At 38.9% G+C, this 24,170-nt stretch overlaps 1 protein-coding gene across 1 annotated transcript; it reads left to right on the plus strand.

Annotated features, from left to right (window-relative positions):
* The first annotated feature begins 1,641 nt into the window (after positions 1-1,641).
* Positions 1,642-20,387, plus strand: LOC139947962 (26S proteasome non-ATPase regulatory subunit 5-like). Its single transcript, XM_071945854.1, has 7 exons — positions 1,642-2,004; positions 6,871-7,015; positions 9,828-10,082; positions 11,786-12,029; positions 13,479-13,667; positions 15,309-15,418; positions 16,703-20,387. The coding sequence occupies exons 1-7, from the start codon at positions 1,676-1,678 to the stop codon at positions 17,093-17,095; spliced, it is 1,665 nt and encodes a 554-aa protein (XP_071801955.1). The 5' UTR covers positions 1,642-1,675; the 3' UTR covers positions 17,096-20,387.
* Positions 20,388-24,170: the final 3,783 nt, after the last annotated feature.

Below are 24,170 nucleotides of genomic sequence, written 5' to 3' on the forward strand. Positions count from 1 at the left end.
AGGACTTGAATTTACTTGCACATACGTGTGTTCGATGTTAGATGGAGGCAAAGTCTGCCTCGATTGACGTCACAAAATGGGTAGGCGGAGTCACCCCCACACAACTTTTTTTTAATTTTTTTTTTTTTACATATAAATCGTTAAAATAAATTACTCAAAATATTATTTTGTTGTTCAAAAACATACTCTAATGTTTAAAGATTTTTGTTTTGTTTTATTTCCTTAGAACGAATTCTAAAATATAAGCCAAAGATAGTAAAACAGTTTGAAGTATAAACCTGGGAAATTTGTGTCTGTTTCAATCCGGGATCTGGTAAGTTGTTGTCCTTTTTCCTTTTTCAACGGGTGTTACAAAACGATTCATTAGACAATGAGTACCAAGTTCGTGTTCATAGAATTAGTGTCATGATTTTCGAGGGTGGTAAAACTGGAGCGAATCTGTTGACTACCTGTCGACGTGTTTGACCATTTCGCCCTGTACGATTTGAATTATGATCGCCGCCGACCTGCAGGTCAACGGCTTGTGACAACTTGCTCGTTTTCGGCGTGAGCGCGCACGCACACACACGTTCTCATAGTAATCGGGTTCCTTCAATTATATAGCGAAACAATTTGATATCAAAGGTGCTCGGGCCAAGGAAGGATACAGAGGGGATTGGACCGATGTGTCTAGGGGAGGGGAAAACACAACATTGGTACATTCTTACAGGTTTGCTCTCCACTGAACCTTTTCTCTCATTACTTTTTAATGACCAGTAAAAAGTGTTGAAACATGGGCGTGACACGCGAGCTTGCACCTGTGCTTATAAGACAGTTTCTTCATTCCTATTGGTCGAGAGCAACGGCCGGGACAGGTGTGTGCGCCACATCACGTGATACGCGCGACGCGCACAGCATATTATGTTGTTTTCCCGAGGGCCTTACCATTTCATAGCTGGAGGGGTGTTGTGTTGAAAGAAATCATTGAACAATACTTTTTGCATTTATTTAACTTTGATGTGTTGATGTTTTTGGACCGAAAAGGTATTTATAAATGGGAATCAAAGTGTGTTGAATTGGTTTTCAAAAATGTTTTAAACTTGCCGAGGCCTGGCAGCAGGTTCTTGATAATTAATTACCTCGAAACCAAGCCTCGTTGGGTTTAAACCACTAGTTGAAAACCTCCCCACCACACATTGATTCTCTTGTTTAAAAATCGACATTTATTTTGGGGTGGGCGGGAGTACACTGCCCCCCCCCCAAAAAAAAAAAAAAGATGCTATGTCTAGTCTTTTTTTTTTTTTTTTTTTTTTTTGCTTTCAACTCATTGTTATAATTATCAAGTAAAAAGTTGTATTTTTTACTTATACTTCAGAATTCGCTCGATTACACTGTCAATGACGGATTCACGTTCAGAATCGAGCAAAATGCAACAATGTCACCTCCCTGTACTGTATGTGTTCTATTTTCCAAATACGCGACTGGCCGGCTACCTCAGGAATACGCGGGCCCAATATTTCGCTTTAGGTTTGTGTATGGCCGTGTCCGAAACGACGACTTCGGCTACAGCTACGTCTAGATCAGCGCGTCTACCAGTGTTGAGGAATAGCAGACGCGCGCGATCTAGCCGTAGCTGTAGCCGAAGTCGCCGTTTCGGACACGGCCGGCCTAATTAATATTGTGTGTATGTTCCAAAATGGCGTCAAACAGTAACAACGTGAACGGCAGTGCCATGAGTGCCACCAACCTTTCTACGACAGATGATCCAAGCAGTGTTCATCTACTAAAATTACTTGAACAAGGTTTTAACAGTAACACTAATAAGTCGTTATTATTGCTCATTGATTTTAGGACAGCGCTCACAGCTGTAACACAAACCCAACTTCGAACATTTGTTAGGAATGTTTCTCTGCAGCCACTGTTTGCATGCTTGAAAATCTCAACCACGTCAACTTGTTGTTCCTCCTCAATAACAACTTCAAGTTCAAGCAAGGCACGTTCAACAAGTTACAGTGAAACTGACAGGTCAGTCCATGTCCTTGCTCTATGAGCCGTTGGTGTCATGGGTTTCCAGGAATCCAGGATAACGGGAAAATTATTCACAATAAAAAACTAAAACGTTTTTATTTACAAAAATTACATGTATTATTGAATGCTGGTCATCTCACCACCTGACAAGCTCGCCACCAAAAAAGTCGCCCCCCTGGCAATGTCACCCCCAGCCAATGTCGCCCCCTAGCAAAGTCGCCCCAGATGTTGTTCGGAAAACAATTATTAATTAAGGCTACAATAATTATGGTAAAAAAATATAGTTAAAACATTTTCAGAAAAAATTCCGTATGAAGTAATGTGCTTGTGGAAAGTCTAACCCTAACCCTAACCCTAACCCTAACCCTAACCCTAACCCTAACCCTAACCCTAACTATTTTCTGGGGGCGACTTTGCTAGGGGGCGACATTGGCTGGGGGCGACATTGTCAGGGGGCGACCTTGCTAGGGGGGGGCGACATTGTTTGGGGGCGAAATTGTCAGGGGGCAACTTTGTAACAACTCGGGGCGAGCCGGTTAGGGGGCGACTTTGTTGGTGGCGAGCTTGCTAGGTGGCGAGATGACCAGCCCCCGTATTATTTATACACATTATTGACTGGCAATGAGGTTACTATACTAGTGTTCATATATTCCCCCGAGGGACTTTGACTTGCGTGACCTGATGTGCGACCTATTTCCGCGAGAAAAGGCTGATGGATATAGCCATCTTCTGGTCACTCACAGGCCCGAGGGGGAACAGACGGGGTTGTTCTAAAACCCCCTCGACCTCCACGACCCACGACCCACGACCCCCTCGACCCTCGACTTTTGTGCGATCTTTTTTTCTACACACCGAAATTGCCACAGTTCACAACCTCAGCCAATCTCGCACACAATTTTGTATGCTCCGCACATCACAACAACACAGCGACGATACCATACACACGTAGTATGCACGGAGCAAACTTTGCGTGATTGGCTGCTGAGATCGGGCCTGTGGCAATTGTGATGTACAAATAAAAAAACGCGGTATTTCCACGTGTATCTCTTGGCAGATCCGAGATTATTATCCCAACTGGAAACCTGCGTGTACCGCCCGAATACGTTTACGGCCAACTCATTACGTGATGATCAGGCAGACCCATTTCCGGCCGATCGCTCCCGTCCTGTGTACTATTCCTTCATGGTTACTAGTTTCTCTAAGCGGAGCTCAAGGTTGTAGACCCGACCGACCAAATGGCCACCTGGACGTGTTTGGGGTCCCCAATCGGTGTGCGTGACGTGCGGAAGCGGAGAGTAATACTCCCAATTCTGTGTGGCTGATGCAGATAAATATAACCGCAGTCTCAGACTTGAAATCAAGTCTAGTCGTGGAAGGAAGTTGCATCGCGGATCACACACTGTGAATTCTAAATCGGGGACTTAATTCTTACTCGGCCGTAAAACCGGCGCAGTCTCAGACTTGAAATCAAGTCTAGTCGTGGAAGGAAGTTGCGTCGCGGATCACACACTGTAAATTCTAAATCGGGGACTTAATTCTTACTCGGCTGTAAAGCGACATTTTATGAATTCGGAATTGGGGCATTCTTTGAACACGGAACACGTCAAGGGGGTGGGGGTCGAAAGGGTTTTAGAACATCCCGAACAGACGTACACTCCACTAGTTTAGTTACCGAATTATTTATGCCAGTCAATATATATGTGTTTTATAACATACATGTAGCTCGGTCTTGTGAAATGAGAACAGATTTCTTGAAAAGAAAGGGAAGATTTGTAGTTGCTGTTCTCGATGCAAATGTAACCAGATACTATTTTCAAAGACTAGTGTCCGGTCGGGAACTAGTTCACGTAAAACGTGAGCATTATTCTCAATATGATTAAGCCTGACTTAAATACAGACGAGTATAAAATAGCTGAGTTTCTGTCACCGGTGAAGCTTGCACAGTCGCGCGGTAAATGGGAATCAAAGTTTGTGGTCGAAAACATGTGCGAGTCGAATAGTGCAAGAGTATAAAATGGTTAGTGTTAGTGTTAACACAGGTCCTCATGCAACTAATAGCAGAGATGCCAAGTCCAGAGGCCAGCTATGCGTGAGATTTTTCAAAGCTCATTTTGTTTGGTCAGTTTTAGCAGGCCTTTCGAAATCGCCACCCAACTTTTTTTTTTTTTTTATAAAATAAAAAAAAATAAAGAAATTTAATTGTGTACAAAAAAGTGTTCCAAATGCATCAAATACCTCTTTAGAATAATTAAAACTCACATGAGGTACACAGGAGATGTTGATGGTTAATGTGGAGGTACAATTGTGTCAGATTATTTCCTTCCAAAATAAAAATAAAATCTACTAAAAATGATGTTCAAAATCCTCCGCTCACTTCTTCTGCCTGTTGTGTCTTCGCTAGTGGAGCGCATTTAATGAATTTGCTAAACAAATCGGCAAAAACTTGTGCGCAATAAGCATTTTGCGCTCTGCCAAATTTTAGCTGAACCTACTGGGAGAGCAAAAGCATGCGCAATCTGCAAATTTGCGCTCTGTTTGTACGGCAGCTCAAGTTGATGATTCTGATAAACTGCGTGCAATCTGAAGATTGTGCAAACATTGTAGATTGCGTTTTTGTACACACAAGCGCAATGCATTGCCGTAATTTTTTATTTTTTTCCCGGTCTGGCCCCAATGCGTGACAAAATGGTTGCTGTGCGTGTGAGCATGAGACAGAGCCCAAATGTGTGAGTCTCACACCTAATGCGTGAGACTTGGTAGGTCTGTAATAGGTATAAAATAAGTTTGCGGTTGATTCAAATTGAAGAATTGGTGGCCTGTTTGATTTGAAATACTAAGCTGCCATCTTGAAAATAAATAGTAAATAATAAATGATAAGCCCCTCATCCTCTTTTTTTAAAAATCCGGATGATCAACTGGTATTTTTTTTATTTGGCCTTTTTGAAACAGAAAAAAAAAAAGTTCACAGATTTACAAATAACTTACAGGGTTTACAGAAGGTAATGGTGAAAGACTTCTCTTGAAATATTATTCCAGTTTACCTTTTGAGAAAACATTAAAACAATTATAAATTCTCGATATCAAGAATTACAGATTTATTTTAAACACATGTGTTTTTAACACACGGCGAAACGTGTGGAAACAAGGGGGGGTTTCCCGTTATTTTCTCTTGACTCCGATGACCGATTGAGTTGAGCATAGATTTTCACAGGTTTGTTGTTTTATATATAAGTTGTGATACACGAAGTGTGGGCCTTTGGACAATACTGTTTACCAAAAGAGTCCAATGGCTTTGATTGACAAAACGCTTAGTTATAAAATCGTCTTCGATATAGGTGACACTTACGTTCGACATCAATAACTCCAGTTTTCTTTTTTGTATTGTACATCCCGTAACCAAAACTTATCCCAAACACTCAATTTTGTATATATACATTCATGATGCTTGCATTGCCTTTTTGTGATTTTGTTGAGTTAAATTGAAAAACCTCTTAAAAAAATGCAATTTTCTGCTCAGTACTCAGTTTTGTATTTTTGTCACATCGCACGTTTGTTTACTTCTAAAATATACTCAATGCTTTATGTTTGGGGTCACAGGCTAGGCCCCTGTACCAGCAAGTACTAGCCTATTGGATCATCCAACTGCCGAGCAGCGACCGAGTTGGACTATTTAAAGCTTGTTTTTACTGTGAACATGGTGAAAGACCAAAAGAAATCTAAAGGCCATTTCTAAAAGCTATTTCAAATGAACTCTTCATTTTTATTGAGAAATTTCATCATCTTTCTTACATGTAGGCACCAGGATGTGATGCCACACACAAAGAATAACTTTGGAGCAAAAGCAATGAATAACTCTTTGGAAGAACAACAATGTATCAAAATGGACACAGAAACACACACAGAATTTGAGGACATACAGAACATATTCACAAAACCATAAAACCATCTTCAAATACGATAAGGCGACCATCTTAAACATGGTGGCCATCTTGAAAAAATAACGGAGGACAATTTTTTAAGATATAGCAAATAACAAGGACCTCCCTCACCAACTTTTTCAAAAGTCCGGACGAGCAACATGTTATTTATTTTACTTTGCCTAACAATTTACTTGGGTTGTAAAAATGATAACCACCGAGCAGACAATCCAAAATTGTTTTGGCTTCCTCCATTTCCCCCAAAGTTTTTTCCTGTCAAAGCCTCAAAAATCTGTTTTAAATAAAAAGAAACCTTTTTACCATTTGTCAAAAAATTACACCCAAAACAAATACTTCAAGAATGGAATCAAAATCTAAGACAGGTTCAGGAGTCCATGTAACAAAACAGAAATTGATTCCCCCATGTTTTTGACCAGCTCAACTATGCACTGTGTCCCGCCATGGGTATCAATCCGGGGGGAAACGGACATTATTTTCTGATGGGTGGGAAACACTATATCAAATTTCCCCCCATGTGCCCCCTCAAAATTGGCCTAACATTGCACCACAGAGCATCTAAATGCAAAAGAAATTATGGATTAAGACAAAAAAATTCTCAAAATGCACCACAGAGCAGCTTATAAATGCTTGTGCACTTGCTAAGTGCTTAGACAAAAACCGGCTACTTATACTTTTTCACCTGCTTCTTCAAAAACTGTGGACAACCCTGCCTGATGTTCTGAAGTATGGGGATTTATCTAACTTTATGATGGGAATTTGAAGTAAACTTTTGTTAGTACATGACTACTTGTATGACCCATCATATATTTCTGGTGTCAGATCATCATGGTGCACATGACAAGTTGAAATGGTAGGAACAAAACCATTTTGATTCAGATTTGCTTTTTTTATTTCATACCATATTCATTTGTATTGTTGTTAACAGAGAGAAACATTCAGTGATTGGAGCAATATTGAGTAAGATTTTTGACTGTATGGAAGCAGACGTGATTCTGAACCAGTTCCGAGAAGAGTTACTGCTGTGCTTAGATCATTCCAATGAGTCAATCCAACTAGTTTGTCTGAAACAGGTGAGTAACCATTATAAACATCACTTGTGCGGTTTTTGAACACTGGTGTTTTTGGAACTCTGTGAGTTTGATATGAGTTTTAGAAACTCTGTGAGTTTGATATGAATTTTAGAAAGCCTGCAAAAGTTGCTGAGTATGCTATGGAATTCGATAATGTCAATGCTGCATGCTAAATTTCCGAAACAATCAGTAGGCCTACCAATTTTAGTTCCTCAAATGCTATTTTGGTTTTACCCATCTCAGTACTTGGTGAAAAAACAATCACTTGCACGTTACTCGGATGGGATTGGAAACCCATGACCTTTGCATCTCTACTAGAGCAGTGTCATACAAACTAGACCATCAAGAGTGCCCGGTACATGTAGTTAGAGGCAGTTCAAAAAGTTTGAGCTGCATACACTGTAGATAATGAATTTGCATAATGCATTTATCACATACCGTTACTTCCTCTGTTGGTGAAATCTTCTTTTCTTCTTCCAACACACTTGCCTGAAAAGCCTAATTGTTTTTATTCTTATTTAACAAAAAAATTTCCACTAGAATTTGAAGGGTTTGGAGTGTGTATAGAATGTTGTATTTGTAAGTTCTCATTTTATTAAAAGCCATTATATAAATCCATATTTTACAGTTTTAATTCCTGTTGAATTCATAGCTTTTTCGTTAATTCCATGAAATTCCATGCAATTGGATCGATTCTGTGTTCTACACTAATACATCCTGCGATTCCGTGTGTGTTCACCGTGACGCGAAAAACTCTGAAGTCTGTAGTGACTAAGTACATAGGAACTGTTTTTTCAAAACACACCTGGCTAAAAAAAGTGAAGTTCGCGTAATTGCCATTATTGGACGATTTTATCCCAAGTTTCTGCCTAAATAATACTTTTTTCATCAACAAGCACTTGCATGGATTTGTGAGTTGAGTATCGGTTTTAAAGAACTTCTTTTGCAAGAAAATATTTGTCTTCAATGATAGGTCAATGACGCACATTGAAAAATATCAAATGAATTTTGCCCTGCATCGGTCAAAGTTGTCTTTGCTTGAAATAGCCTTAATCCAAGGCTGTGTAGAGTACATAAATGGCAGGCGTGTGCCACATTGTGCAATCTCTTCACCCGGCTCGTGAACGTCTATCGATTTGGAGTCTAGCCAAGCTTTCTTATGCATACATGTATTGTGGTCATTATCAATGGGCCAATCACAGCGTGTCGAATGTTAGACCTGCTCTGTTGTACTGCACATTACAATCACGACCAGCGGGTGATTGAACATTGTGGATGGGGCCTGTGGATATCCACACTACACAGCACCATGTGGTCATACTGAGATGAGCGATCATGGACACATAAAAATATCAAGACTTGTCAAACCATTTCACAAACATAAAAAGAAATTTCATGTGGATTTTACGATGGTGCTACATGTAGGACTGATCGTGACTCGTAGTCGTGGCGGCGATTGATTTGGGGGCGATTTTGGACCATATCCTTTTTTGAAGTCGCCCCAGTACATGCAGTAATCACATTTTTGGCCTACATGTATTTCGGGGCCCTTTTTTGGTGTTTCTGGGGCAAATTTGCCCGTTGCCCTACAGGTCTATTTATTTCCCTGCCTCACATTATCATGATTATTTGACCATTCAGCATAATTTGAGATTGAAGCATGTTACTACTCAAAATTCTTGCAACAACATGGTACATGTAGGTCATACATGCATATATACATGAAAGGGTGATGTCATCATGTCTGCATGTTACATGTACATTGCAATGTACGTCTGCATGTACCAAGTGTACCAAGTCTCACGCATTAGGCGTGAGACTCACGCATTAGGCGTGAGACTCACGCATTTGGGCTCTGTCTCACGTTCTCACGCACCGCAACCTATTTCTCACGCATTGGGGCCAGACCGGAGAAAAAAACAATGTATTGCCATATTGCACACGTGTGTACAAAAACAAAGTTTGCACAATCTTCAGATTGCACGCAGTTTATCAGAATCACCAACTTGAGCTGCCGTACAAACATAGCGCAAATTTGCAGATTGCGCATGCTTTTGCTCTCCCAGCAGATTCAGCGGACAATTCGGCAGAGCGCAAAACGCACATTGCGCACAAGTTTGTCCCGATTTGTCTAGCAAATTCGTTCATTGCGCTCCATTAGCATAAACTCTTCAACAACAGGCAGAAGTAGTGAGCGGAGGATTTTAGGCATAATTTTTAGCCGAAAATTGATCTTTTTGGGGGGAAAGAATCTGACACAATCGACCCTCCACATTAAGCAGCAACATCTCCTGTGTACCTCATGTGAGTTTGAAGTATACTGAAGAGGTTTTTGATGCGTTTTGAAACAATTTTTTGTCCATAAACAAATTTCTGGGAAAAAAACTTTGTTGTTTTTACGATTTTTTTCAGGCGGCGATTCTGTTCTCCGAGAGAGAAAAACAGGCCTTCCAAAATGGCTTTTTTTTTAGGTGGGGGGGAGGGGGGGGTTAGGCTTCGAAAAATCTCACGCATAGCTGGCCTCTGAACTTGGCATCTCTGATGTACACTATAATTGAGGTAAATCTTGGTACATGTATCTCAACAGACAGAAACATTTTGTAGGTAAAAAGTGAGATGATGTTTTGTTTTTTGTCTAATTTTAGTTTTCTTGTCTAAATTCTGAATATAAAAGCAAATCTGAAAATTCTCGAGTTCTGTTTATCAAACAGAAACACAGACGTATGCCTAGATGTAGTGTATTTGCCAATAATATGTCCATTGAAATGAACCATACTAAAGGCTTTTTATTTCTTGATATATTTTGATGCAGGTGAAGCGAATAGCAGGTGATATCAAGTGTCTCTCTGAGGTTGAGGCTTTGTGTAATGATGTTGGTTTACTGACATCAATCATAACTAGGATTGGTGATGATTGTTTGTTAGTCGCTCAAGAGGCATCATTTACACTGGATGCTATCTGTAGCAATCACATCATGGCTGTGCATTTCATATTCAGTGGATCCTTACTTGGTCACATCGGTAGAGTTGCCTCCAAGGGCGATATAGTAAAGTACAGGTTTTTTGAAGTAAGTATTGAATTTAATATTTTAGAATGTAATACAGAATGATTTCAAATTCAACAAGTTTAACAACAGCTCTCATTTATCCACATGTCTGTGTTTTGAATGGTTCGATGTGATATTTGTCAGTTGCACTTCCGGTCATCATGTCTGCAAGCAGCATGCATAATATTTGTGTGTAACATGTAATGATGTTTTATAAGTAGGTATATGTACATGTAGGATTTGACTGTGAATCTCCATGTGAAATGGTTGGAGGTGTTCTGCACCTTAAACACCCTCAGGGTGGATATAATGCGCATTACAAGTTATACAGTTTTAGTTCTTAAGTTTCGTTAAACCAAACAAACTTACGGTAATTTCAGTGGAGTCTTTGGCTTCAGGCTGCCGTTAATGTAGAGATTGGTCAACTCACTTGACTGAGAACTCGACAGGTGGCTTTTGGCCATAACTTTGGTTGGCCGGCCCAATACCGATACTGTGGCTGTATCCACTCACCTGCTGGTATGGTCGGCAAACCTAACACTCATGCCGCACGCTCTTTTCTCTCTCACGCTCACATTGCTCTTAACCTTTACAACACATTATCACAATCCACATTAACTGTCCTTTTTCTTTATCCAACTGTTTCAATGAAAAATATAACATGTTTAAAGGCCTTGCCCCAAAAAGGGGGGTTCTAAATTACCATGACCATAGTTAACTAAGGGTGGCCGCGCGAAGCATGCCTAACAAAATACATGTATGGTTAAAGGATTTGGGTACTTTTTGTAACACAAAACACAATGTCCACAGATTTACATTAAACTTACACCAGTTGAAGATAATGATAGTAGAAAGCCCTTTCATATGAGTTGCTGGTAATGCAGTTTTGGGGAAATGAGTAAAACAATGTCATGAAAATCTGTGTGCTAAATAAATTATTTTAATGACAGTGTTGACCTCATTTCTCACAGTATGTGTCTGATGGTGGGTACGTTGGATTTATATGAATTGCTCTTGTTTGGGCTTGTGAACACACTAGCCTTTCACAAAAAAAGGCTCACTACCAAGATTGATTGAGATGATGACATCAAGTGGATTTGGTTATATAAGACCATTTAAAAGGGCAAATACATATCAACAATCCAATGAGCAATCATTAAACAGTTGAAAGCTACATACAGTAGCCTTGAACACCCAGCAGTGTGGATATGTGCGCATTACAAGTCGTATTACATTACATTATACTACATTACAGTTTCAGACAGTGGAAGCACAGTATTTCTGTAATGCATGTACATTGTAGGTGTTTACACAAATGCAAAATGTATAGTATTTGTGTGCCATATTTGCAAGTACTAGTACAGCAACTAACTTCTTTATCCCCGATGCAAATTTAACATCTATTATATCGTTGCGGTACCTGCTGCCAAAACATAGGATTTGAACTGCCTCTAGCTACCGGGCAACCTCGGTAGTCTAGTTGGTAAGACACTGCTCTAGAATTGCAAGGGTCGTGGGTTCGAATCCCACCCGAGTAACATGCCTGTGATATTTTTTTTTTCACAGGACTCGGGGAAAGTACTGAGTATACAGTGCTAACACACATCGATGTATGGGTAAAAACCAAAACTAATATTCTTTATCCCTGATGCAAATTAAACATCTATTATAACAACTAACTTGACAATATAACAATCTACATTGTTGTTTTCATTTGTACACAGCTGGCAACAAAGGTAGCTACTTACAGCTCTGAATCTATGATGGTTATTGGAAATTGTGGCCTTTTGCAAGACCTCATCTTGGATCTGAACACTGATGATGAACTTATTCAAATGAATTCTATTGAGATGCTGAGTAACCTTGTGTGCAGTAAACATGGGTTACTGTATATGAATCAGCAAGGTGTTCTGTCCACAATAGAGAACATGTTGATTGCTTCTGAGGTCAAACCAATCTTACTTCCATGTAGGTATACAGTAAGTTACCATCAAAGTTCACTATTTTATATTGTCAGCACTAATTCACTTTGCTCAAAAACATTTTGCACACTCCAAATAATTTTGTTTGTGCACTTGGAATAACTTATTGCCAAAGCTTGAAATAAATTTTTGCAAAAGCTCAAAATAAATTAGTGGAACATCAATTAGTGGTCTCAAAATGGTGTCGATTGGATCCATTTTGAATGCTCAAACAAATAACCATGAGAGCTGAATATGAAATTGTGCGAATGCTCAAAAATGAATGATTGCGAAATTTAATTTACTTTTGCTGTCAACATTAATTTGAAGACTTAAAAAAAATGAGCAAAATGATTTTGTGATCATTCAAACTATTTCTGAAGTTTTTTTTGTTTTTTTCATCACATGTCCCTTTTAGGAATATAGCAGGGGTCAAAACAATTGCGGTAGCCCGCTAGTTTGGACTACCAGGCTACCCTTTCGTAGCCCGCTAGTTTTGACTACCAGGCTACCCTTTCCCCCATTTTTAGTAGCCCGGCAACATATGAAACCAATTTATTTTTAGTTGTTGACAAGGAATTAACCCAATTTTGCTAAATCAGAACTCAGCTTGGGCTCCATGTACATGTAGGTGTGGTTTAATTGACTGGAAAACTGTAATGCGACTGACCGTAATGTGACTGACCATGGTTTTGTCATGTATACCTAAAAGTTCAAGTTGCTGACCATTTATAAGTATCCTGTTGGAATCTCATTTAAAAGAGTTATGTGTTACATATAGTAACACTTTCGCAAGCTTTTTGGTTAGAGGAATTTTTGAATTGTGACAAGTGTGTTTTTTACCATGTCCTTTTTGTGTAATGCGACTGACCGCTTTTTACAACGTTATAACGTCCAGAGTACAACGCCCACAACATTTCTAATATCATCAATTCAAAGCCTTGGGTGTCAAGTACAAATCAGTCTATAAACTTAGTGGAAAGAATATCTCACACAGAACTTCTAGCACCAAGATCAAGAAACGACACAGAAAAGTGTCATGCGACTGACCATGGAATTACCCAAATGCATTCACTTTTTCCAAAAATGACTCCCTCTGATTTTATGAACAGTAAGCCTTAATAAGGCTTTTTTGTACATTTGTGAAGAACAAACCAACATGCTTTATTATAGCGTGTTTTATTTTTAAAAAATCCAACCGGTTTTATTTTTTCTTCAGCATAAATATAAACAAATTTGTGCTTGTATGTATTTACTCACAGTTTTAGTGTGTTATAAATACTACTTCTACATCGTTTGCCCATCATCCTTACATACTTGACTTGTCTATTAGTATGTATAGAGTGAATATTGTTCCATTTTTACATGTAAGGTTAGAGTCCTTTAATTTGTTTATACACAGTTTATAATGTTATTTATGCTGTAATATAGAAAGCATTGGGCAACTTTTTTGCAGCATTGTTCCGGTTCTTCATCACCATTTGCAAGGCTGAATCAAGTGAAGTTTCTCTGTTACCGAATTGCTTCTTGAAGTTGAGCCTTGACCTCCTTGGCAGTCATGACATGAGCTTAGTTGCCAATGCAGTGGATGCTGTCAATGTAGTTGGATTGAGTGTGGAAGGAAAAGAGGCCTTACTCAAACAAGGTATGAGATCAATCATTTATTAGTGTGAACATTTTATCAATAATCACACTTGCCCTCATAACAATTTTGGAAATAATGTTAAGATTAATTTATCTTTTATTAGCTGATTCTTTACAAAATAATTGTTCACTGTGAAGTATAGGAACTAGTCTGTAGAAGGCTCAATTTATTCATGTTTTTATGAAAGCATGTTGAAGATTATGATTCTCTTTTGTTGCACTTTCAGCAGTGTTGTATGACTCAAGTCCAGGAATTGAACTCAGGTCCGTCTCGAGTCACAATTTCGGTGACTCAGACTTGACTGGAGTCACGTCGGCAAAAGACTAGGACTCGATCATCATGACTCAGACTTGTCCCTGAGGACTTGTGACTTGCGAGTCGAGTGTTTGCAAAAACCGTACCTTAAGTTTTGAATATTAAATTAAAACAACTCTGACGATACAATCGTCATGCCCAGAATGCACATGGATGAATATTAGCGTCTAGCACAATACGTAAACTGGCGTATGGTGTTTCAAATTGTTTGTGATTATCGTGTAGATGGCCCATCCTACTTGCCGTCAACTCACTGTCAACTCAACCACCACACCGCACATGGCAGATATGGATTAGTCTTTACAGTTCTATGCCTCTTTTGTGGATTTTAAATTTATGTTGGAGGAGTTGACGGCTAGTTGACAGCACCAAGCGAGTTGACGGCAAATAGTAGGACCTTAGATGACCATGTACGGCCATAATATATATGTAAGAGCATAATTGTGCACGACGCCAATGTGGGTATTCTGTCAACGGTAACACCATAGTCAATGATTGACACATATTACCGATGCGTCCTCATCGGCCTAGCATTGGAATCTCCACTATGTCATAGCTTGTTTTCTTAAAGTGTAACAAGAACATTTTTTGGAATATGGTAGTTTTTAATTTTTTTCAAAAAGGTTTACTTTCTCTAAACCATAAAACTTTGTTGAATATCTATCTTTCTGAAATAATAAATCAGTATATAATCATTATACATCACTAGAAGATGTTCTGGGGCAAGGAGTAGGCCCTACATGTTGTGTATTTGTAAAACCTGAAATGAAATTTAAGCTGCAGGTACAGAACTTTGGTAAAATTATGTGTGTTTTATTAATGTTTTATTAATTTGTCGACATTTGGTTTGCAGTCAAGTGTTCCAATTGAAGTTTTCTTACTATTTAGTTATTTAAACAAGTGCCTCATGACTCAGACTCCCACTCGAACCAGACTCATGACTCGGACTCGGACCAAGTGACTCTCGGGACTCAGACTCGGACTCAACACAGGTGACTCGACTACAACACTGACTTTCAGCATTTATTGGTTTTGAACTCAAACGTTTACTAGGGTTTTGCAAAGTTGCCTCAAAGTGAAAATGATTAGTTAACATACATGAACATCTACATGTAAGGAAAATATTTGGTCCAATCTACTAGGCGGAACTGAAAATTTTTGTTGACTCATCCGGCGAGCGAGTTAAAAAAAAGAGGCTGACAACAAAATGTTGTTGTTTTTTTTTCAGAAACTCATCCCTGACTTATAGTGTATAACAATGTTCTTTATAGTTTTTAAAATGAACTCTCATACAGTTATTTCCTCATTATATCATTTTGATTATAGGTCTTTTGATGAATGAAGGACTCGCCCAAATGGGTCTTATTATTCAGCGTCCTCCTGTAGAGGTTAGAATAAGGAGTTTGATGGCACTTGCAAACTTGTTCTCCTTGAGGGTGAGCTTTATTTACATTTCATTAAATAATAGTACTGATAACAGGAACAACTAGCTACCGTTTGAGAACTTGTGAGTCTGGTGTGCAGATGGCTCATAGTCCTTGCCATGCCTGGCCTGTTATGTCCACAAACCCCATATTGGTCTGTAATAGTCCACCAGTAAGAACTTAATTTCATTCTAGTTCGCCACTCAACAAAATGAAATTATGTGAGTCTTTGGCCATTTTTCTAAAAATTCATATTTTCCCCAGAGTTCCTGGGGTCACCCTTGGGGGATTCAATTGGTTTATCAAAATGAAATTCATTTTTGGTTTTCCACTAAAAAAAACATATTCTTGTCAGCTTTCTGGGAGGGGGCAGTGATGAGGTCTAGTTTCTGATTCTATAGGATTTATTTGATAACAATGTTTGAAAATAAAAAGTTAGAATTTTTCCATTGAAAAACAAATATATATACATCGTAGTTCAAAGCTCTGAATAAAATGCAGCGTTAACAAGTTACAGGCAACAATTGGTGGAGGCTCCGTCCTGATTGGGTTAAATGCTAATTGCCAAAATTGTTATCAAGATGTTGATGTTTTTCTCCCTTTGTGTAAATTAGTGGCCTCACTATTAGACCCCATGGGCAACAGTATGGAAATATTGAATTCTATATAGGGGCACAGTTAAAAATTATAGGCCTAAGGTGATGTCGAAACCATGACTGTGCTCGAAGCAAAGCCGAGGGCATAGTCATGGTTTTGACATCACCGAGGGTCTATAATTTTAACTGTGCCCCGATTATTAAGCAGTCAATATTTCTTTTATATACTGAATAAAGATTCTTCTTATCAACAACCCTGACTACGATGAAAGGTTGTCTGCAAAGAAAAGTCGCGCTGTGACACGGAACGTATAGTCGTATTATGTACATGAGCGACCTATTTGCGTCCGTTATTTTCAGGGCGGGCACAGTTGATTGACTATGCCCCGGGCATCGTCAACTGCTATTTCAATGACTCAGTTTTTAACCAATCAGATTAGAGGATTCTATATATTATAAAGTATATAATAATTATTATAATAAGCTGAAGTGTGTGGCACATGCAGTGAAAATTTATTCTAATAGCGTACATTTATTTCAAACATTAGCAAGTAATTTTGCACAATAATGTGTCATGTACAATGCAATAAGCAAAAGCATGAAAGTGATCCCTGTTCTACCACATTTTCTCATTCTGTGTGTTTAGTTGGTCAAAGACATTAGACTTGTTAAAGTTAATATTTTTGTGTTGTTTTTTTAGGATGATGAACAAACAAGTGGAATGCTCTCCATCCTCGAGCAATGGTTCATGAAAATCAGCAACAATTCTCTTCAAACAATTCTTGCAATATGCCAGCAACCTTTTCCTGAGCTTAAATGTGCTGCACTGTCAGTCCTGAAAGCACTTGCTAATCAGGAGTGGGCACAGAGATTGATGAATCAGCACTGTGGTTTTCATGAATATCTACTTGATCGTAAAACTGAACATGAGCAAACAGGTAAACATGCAAAATATGATGTCATTAAGGTACTAGCAAAGTCATCAACTTCTGCCCATACTTTTGGTAGACCATTTGTGTTAAAAATGATGGAGTATGTGAAAGAGGGGCCCTTGTATAAAATAGTGCAATCTAAAGTAGCTTTGCAAGATTAACAATATCAGTTCATTTATTTTTGGCCATTAATAGTTGAATGTTGAAATTAACTTAGCTATTAAAGGCACTGGACACTATTGGTAATTACTCAAAATAATTATTAGCATAAAACCTTACTTGGTAACGAGTAGTGGGGAGCTGTTGACAGTATGAAACATTGTGAGAAACAGCTCCCTCTAAAGTAACGTAGTTTTCGAGAAAGAAGTAGTTTTCCACGAATTTTATTTTGAGACCTCAGAATTAGATTTTGAGGTCTCGAAATCAAGCATCCACACTTCGTGTGACAAGGGTGTTTTTTTTCTTCAATTATTATCTCGCAACTTCGATGACCAATTGAGCTCAAATTTTCACAGGTTTGTTATATTATGCATATGTTGAGATACACCAAGTGAGAAGACTGGTCTTTGACAATTACCAATAGTGTCAAGAGTCTTTAAACAAGTTTCGGTTCAGCAGAATGTTTTTTGAGTGGAGCGCTGAGTTTGTTTAGACTGCGAGTGTTTGGCAGCCCCAATTAAATGACCGTATAATGCATTTTGATTGGTAACAACACTCCACATGGCCGTTTGAATTATAATAATGGCTTATGAAAGGGTAAGTTGGGAACTTGCTTAGGCTTAATACACATCGGTGTAAGGCTAAAAATAATTTCAAATGTGAAAGTTTAAGTTTTTACCCCAGAACAGTCTGCTGGAAAGTTTTGGAAGTCTGTGGCGTGTCGTGGACGAGCAGATAAGAGCACCAAACTTAGCTCTGTTTCTGATCAGCAGAGTGTGGGTTCGAGTCCAGTCGTGACAAACCTGTAGAAGTTTGAGATCGATCGGCCATCTTCGTCTTGAGAGAATAGTGAAAAACAGATTGCAATTTTGCATTGCATCGATGCCAAAATAAAAATGAATAAAACGCTCACTGAGCGATAAACTCCAAACGCGTTAGATTATTTATTTCTCATCAAATATGACATTTCAGACAGAAATATTTCAAGGGATGTTTTCTACTATCATCATCATTAGACCGTGTAAGTTTTATGTAAATCTGTGATCTTCACGATTTTTGTTTCTTACCAATTCTGTAACGTTCTTTTAACAACAGGTTCATCCTTCGGATGGGACGTAAAACCGTAGGTCTCGTGTGTTGTGAATGCATGTCAATATACCCAGTGCACTTACACATGTATCTTGATTGGTTTGATTGGCAGCATATTGAGCATCAGCAACTTGTAAACCATTACATGGTGCTATGTAAAGAAAAACAATCTCATACTTCAGCACGTAGCTCCATGTAAATTGTAGGAAAAAAAGGACCGCGCATAGGGACCACACAATGATATCCGCTCTATAAGAATGGTTCATTATTATTTCATCTTATCACAGCATGCAAAAGAAAGATCATATTTTCCTTTGTGCCGGTAACTCCTCGAGTCGGGCTAAATGCATGGCATTAATTATTTCATAAAGGGCAATGGTAGGGTTGATGTGTTAGTGTGTTAGAGTGTAAGGTTGATACATCACTAGCAAAGAAATGCTGATTGTTTTTATGTTACACATCCTCATTGTAGTTTGTTAAAGCCAAAAACACATTCCGGCATAACTAATGAAATTGAAACCAATGGACTGTGTCAAATGTATGGAGTTGGGTTGCTCTGGAAGCATGGATCACCAGACTGCCTCTGCAAAAAGCTAACCACATGTGGGGTAAACAATCCTAACCCACATTATTAGACAGTACAGTGTGAAGTGTGTATCCATAGTGTATGCATAATGAACATTTTGTAACAAAAGCACTTTTCTTTTAATTAAACAATGATTTGCACAATTTTTGTGAACCTGGGGCATTATATCTGGACAGCACGTATTTATTGTTCTAGACCGTGATATTTTTGACGAGGGTGGTCAACCATTGGTCACCTCGCAAACATTTTTTCAGTTGGGGAGCACGCAACATTACAAGTTAAAGGTTTGGTCAATGCGCTTGTTATTTAAATGTAGTAATATACTATATCATGTAACAGGCTGACATCTACATTATAAGTCAAAGCTTACCAGAAATCAACCTGGGCAGCCCTTAGGTTTGGGAACACATGGTGTTAACATGCACTCGGTGCTGTGTTTAGCTTTTCTGAATAAAAAAGCATGTACAAATATGTTAGTATCCTGTTTAGATGAGTAAATTTAATGCCATTATGATGGAGAGGTGGGGGGCATATCTTTCAATTTGGGCATTTTTCCTACAAATTACGTCCTCCCTGAAAATGGCGACCATTTTTAATCTTGTACCTTTAGGGGCAGTTGGCAATAAAAAATGTACTTGTGATTTATACATGATTGGTAGAGTTGGCAAAATAGTTGCAGACAGTAGCCACGTTTTGTGTGATCAATCATACATGCAATATCAAACCTTTGAAAGTTTTGGCAAAGTCCGTTTAGTGAGTCAGAGGAAAAAAGTGAAATACCATTGACAGTTTTCAGCATGCAAACACACACATTGTCCATTGTCCTTGATTTGAAACCCAATCATCCGCTTATTTTGTAAGTTTTCTGAAGTTTTCATGATTAGAATTTAAATAAGAGGGAGTTTCAGACTGAAATTAAAGTCACCTGGAAGTGGTATTTTTTCAAAATAAAGCTTTTGTCACTAATATATGCGTTTTGATGAGTGGAATGTGAACAAACAGTTAACTAAGGTTTTAAAAAATCAGTTCTTGTGTTATTTACAAATTTAAGAGTAGACCCCGACCCGAGAGGGCGCTGTTCGTGACGTCAATCGAGGCAGACTTTGCCTGTAATGCGTAGAGTAAACACAATTGCAAAGTACATGTACGGACCAAGTCGTGAGTTTGTACGTTTCAAAAATTTTGTTTTTTGTTTTTTTTCCGGCAATGCCGACCAGGTGTATTGCTGCTGAATGCAGAAAAACACTTTTTGAAATGTACCAACTCACGACTTGGACGTACATGTACTTTGCACGTGTGTTTACTATACGCATTGCAGGCAAAGTCTGCCTCGATTGACGTCACAAAAGGGGTAGGCGGAGTCAGCCCCCCAAACAACTTTATATATTTTTTAAACATAAATCGTGACAAACAATTACTAAATAAATTGTTTTATTGTTCGTAAGCATATACTCTTATGTTTGAAAGAAAAAAAAATCTATTTCCAGGTGACTTTAAAGGAACACGTTGCCTTGGATCGGACGAGTTGGTCAAAACAAAAGCGTTTGTAACCGTTTTTTGTAAAATGCATATGGTTGGAAAGATGTTTTAAAAGTAGAATACAATGATCCACACAAGTTTGCCTCGAAATTGCGTGGTTTTCCTTCTACTGTGCGAACTAACATGGTCGGCCATTTATGGGAGTCAAAATTTTGACCCCCATAAATGGCCGACGTGTTAGTCGACGAGGTAAAAGGAAAACCACGCAATTTCGAGGCATGTTTGTGTGGATCATTGTATTCTACTTTTACAACATCTTTCTACCCATATGTATTTTATAAAAAACGGTTACAAACGCTTTTCAAAGACCAACTCGACCGAACCAAGGCAATGTGTTCCTTTAAACAATGAATGGTTGTTATCCCCGCCAATCCTCTATGGTATCTTTTATGATGTACATGGTTTTGAGTAAATTGAATACTCATTTCACGCATAATTACATTAACTGTTTTAACTTGTAAAACTAGGCTTACTGCAAGAAATATTGCTGCAACATTTATCAAAAATGGTGAGTATTTTACTGAATGTCATGCCCAAAGACTTTCTGAATTGTTTAAATACAAAGCAGTTTGAGTGTACATAGTTTGAATAACAAATAAATAACAATAAAACTTGTGTCAACTTTTAGCTTCATACCATATCTTGTTGATATTTGTTGAATCAAACTTTTGTGATTTTTTTGTTATGTGTTTTATAGCATGGCCATCTCATCAGCCCTGCAACCTTGCCGCCATGTTATCTTCATCTTTTCTCTTTTAGAGGTGAATTCACCTAGCCCTCTTAATTAAAAAATTATTTGTTGGAGCAAATACCGATTGAGTCACTCAATTTTATTCAATAAGTGTTAATAATTACCAATGTGTTAGTGCCTTAAAAGCCCCTCTTTGCATTAAAGTTATTTGTCTTAATAAAAGCGCTATTCATGTGAGGCATGCGACAATGTGGAGCTTAATAGAAGCAAGTTTCTCATACAATTTTCAAAAAGGTTGCACAGAGTTGTGATCAAACCGTTGTCAAATGCAATCAACAAGAGCGTGCAGCTTTGGTCAAAATCATCAAAGACAAATCTCAACTACCGAGTAGCAAGGAAATGGAAGGCACTTCGTGATACCAAAGCAACAATTGCTTCAAACAACGTGCAAAAATGGATGACTAACAAATGTTGAAGAAGGTTACCAACATGAAAGTAGTAGTGAAATCAGAAATGATTTTATCAAGTATTGTTGGTTTTGTCATGATTCTATCTTACTAATTTGCAGTGAAATGTGTTTTCCACAGAAATAAAAAGCAGTCGCATCACTTTTTAACTTCAGCAACATCATGGGATTACAAATAAGATAGAAGCTTTGACATTTTTCTTTACATACTATCCTTAAATTTGAACTCCGTCACTATTATATTTTGGCTGTAATTGACGATTTTTGGTCAAATTATGACGTCACTTTTGTACGAAAAAGTTGTAATTCGGAAAGTTTTGCGAATCTTTCATGTCTCCGCACAGGAAAGTTGTTCAGGATGCTCAATTTGGTCGATTTGCACCGTCAAAACGCGATTTCCATGGCCAGTGATTATTGCAGCCCAGAGCACTTTGGTTAAAGGAACGAGGTACCAATATTTGAGTACAGGAACATTTAGTGGATAACCTGACATGGTCAGATATGCATGTCTGCCGGGGACCCCCCGCTGCGTGTGGCGCATGGACCCCAACAAAGAGGCAAACATTTTAATTTTCGAGCCACACCGAAAAGCCGAATTAGCGCGATTAATTCTTGCGGATACCCCACACGAGTGTGCTGGTGCAAATTTGAACTCCGTCACGGTGTAATTCCCCAAGTTTTGCGAATTTCTCCGCACAGGAAAGTTGTTCAAGATGATCAACTTGGTCGATTTGCACCAATTTGCACCCTGGGTTAAACATCGGAGGAACCACCTGCAGCCGAGACGGAAAAACACTATTCCCAATAAAAAGTATCAGCTGCCAGACAAGTATTTTGCTGCATTGGGCCCGCCAGACAACCCCCCCCCCCCCCCTTGGGTTTAAGCATCCGAGGAACCATCTGAAACCAAGTTGAAATGACCAATAACACTATTCCCAATACAAAGTATCAGCCGCCAGACAAATATTTAGCTGCATTGATAATGCTGGTATTAAGAATAGCGTTATTGGTCATTTCAACTTGGTTGTAGGTGGTTCCTCCGATGTCCAACCCGGGGGGGGGGGGGTGTCTGGCAGGCCCAATGCAGCAAAATTTTGAATCTGGGGCCATAGCATACACCCTTTCAGTCCTTCAGCTGGTGTCGTTCTTAAAAAGTTTGAAAAAATACCACGACGACCTCCAAAAAGGGGAGGTTTTAGCATATTTTGAGAGTCTGTATCTCGGAAACGATAGAGAGTATGAATCAATTTTTGGTGTGTGTTCATTTTAGCCATAGTGGAACAGTTATAGACAAAGTTTCATGTAAATCTGAGCTAATTAATTTGACTAAGCCTGGTTAATTTCAACCCATTAGGTTTGTACACTGTAAAAATTTGGGGCAGGCCTAATGCAGCAGACAATTTGTCTGGCGGTTGATTATTTTTTACTTAGTATCATGTTAATGACCATTTCCACTTGGTTTCATGTGGTACCTCAGTGTTTGATTCAGCCCATTATTTTGTTGGGGTCCCTACGCCACACGCAGCGGGGGTCCCTGGCAGACATCCATTTCTGACTATGTCAGGTTATCAATGTTCCTGTACTCAAATGTTGGTACCTCGTTCCTTTAACCAAAGTGCTCTTGGCTGCTCTATATAGGCATTATATTTGCTGACTTGAACATTCTGTACAGTAGTCTAATTTTCCATGGACAGTTTGTGAGCTGCAAGAAAACCAGGCGTAAAGCAAATTTTTATTAAGTAATTAAGTTTACAATAAACGAGGCATTTATTCCAGTATATCGCACAAAATAGACAAGAAAAATGATCAATGTTTCAAACTATAGCAGAGCACATGTCGTGGTAGTCAAAAGTCATGGATGTTCCATCGCCGTTTTATGTCATTATGCTGCCTTAGATTTATACATAGCCATTAGACTATGTGACCAGTGACATCGCATGTTTACAAAAGAGCCACCAAGCCTCGACTTCTTGCAGGCGTGATTTGTACACAACATAAGATCTTATATTTTATGGAGATTGCACTGTCCAACTCTCATCAACTTTTGATATGTTGAGAGAGGGCACATCTACAACTTGTCCAGCTTTTACTTTCATAACTCTTGGATTTATGTGGAAATACTGACACAACATGTAAACTTTTCCCACATGACCAGTGTAGTCGGGTGGGATTCGAACTCACGACTTTTGCCAATTTTAGAGCAAGTTAGTGTATTTTTACCACTAGACCAGCGAGATTGCCCGGACTCTGCCACCAACTGGAAGTCTGTACTAGAGACACTGGAGCTATGACGTCATCGTAGATATGGTTACTTTCGTGACCAGAGGTCCCAACAATGAATGGTCCAATAATTCACGCAGCTTCATGGACAGGGCCCAGTTGCACGCCTTTGCTTACCGCAAGTAAAGAATCAGCGCTTACGGAAGCAGGGAATTCCGCGCTTACGCCAAGCATACTTCACGGGTTAGCAGGGAATTTTTGCTTGTGCGCGTGCGTACTCCACGTTTATTATAGGCATTCTACGCATACACCTAGCACAGAAATGCACAGTAAGCGGTGAGTGGTGATCGTAAGCGCAGAACTCGGCCGCTCTTCTGGTCACTCAAAGTCCCTCGGGGGAATAGACGTACACTAGTTACCTCATTGCCAGTCAATATGTGTATACTATAGGTTTTCTCGGTCAATTTCGGAAAATAAGCAGCCAGT

The sequence above is a fragment of the Asterias amurensis genome, chromosome 15 (genome assembly GCF_032118995.1).
Source record: "Asterias amurensis chromosome 15, ASM3211899v1".
Classification (NCBI taxonomy): Eukaryota; Metazoa; Echinodermata; class Asteroidea; order Forcipulatida; family Asteriidae; genus Asterias; species Asterias amurensis.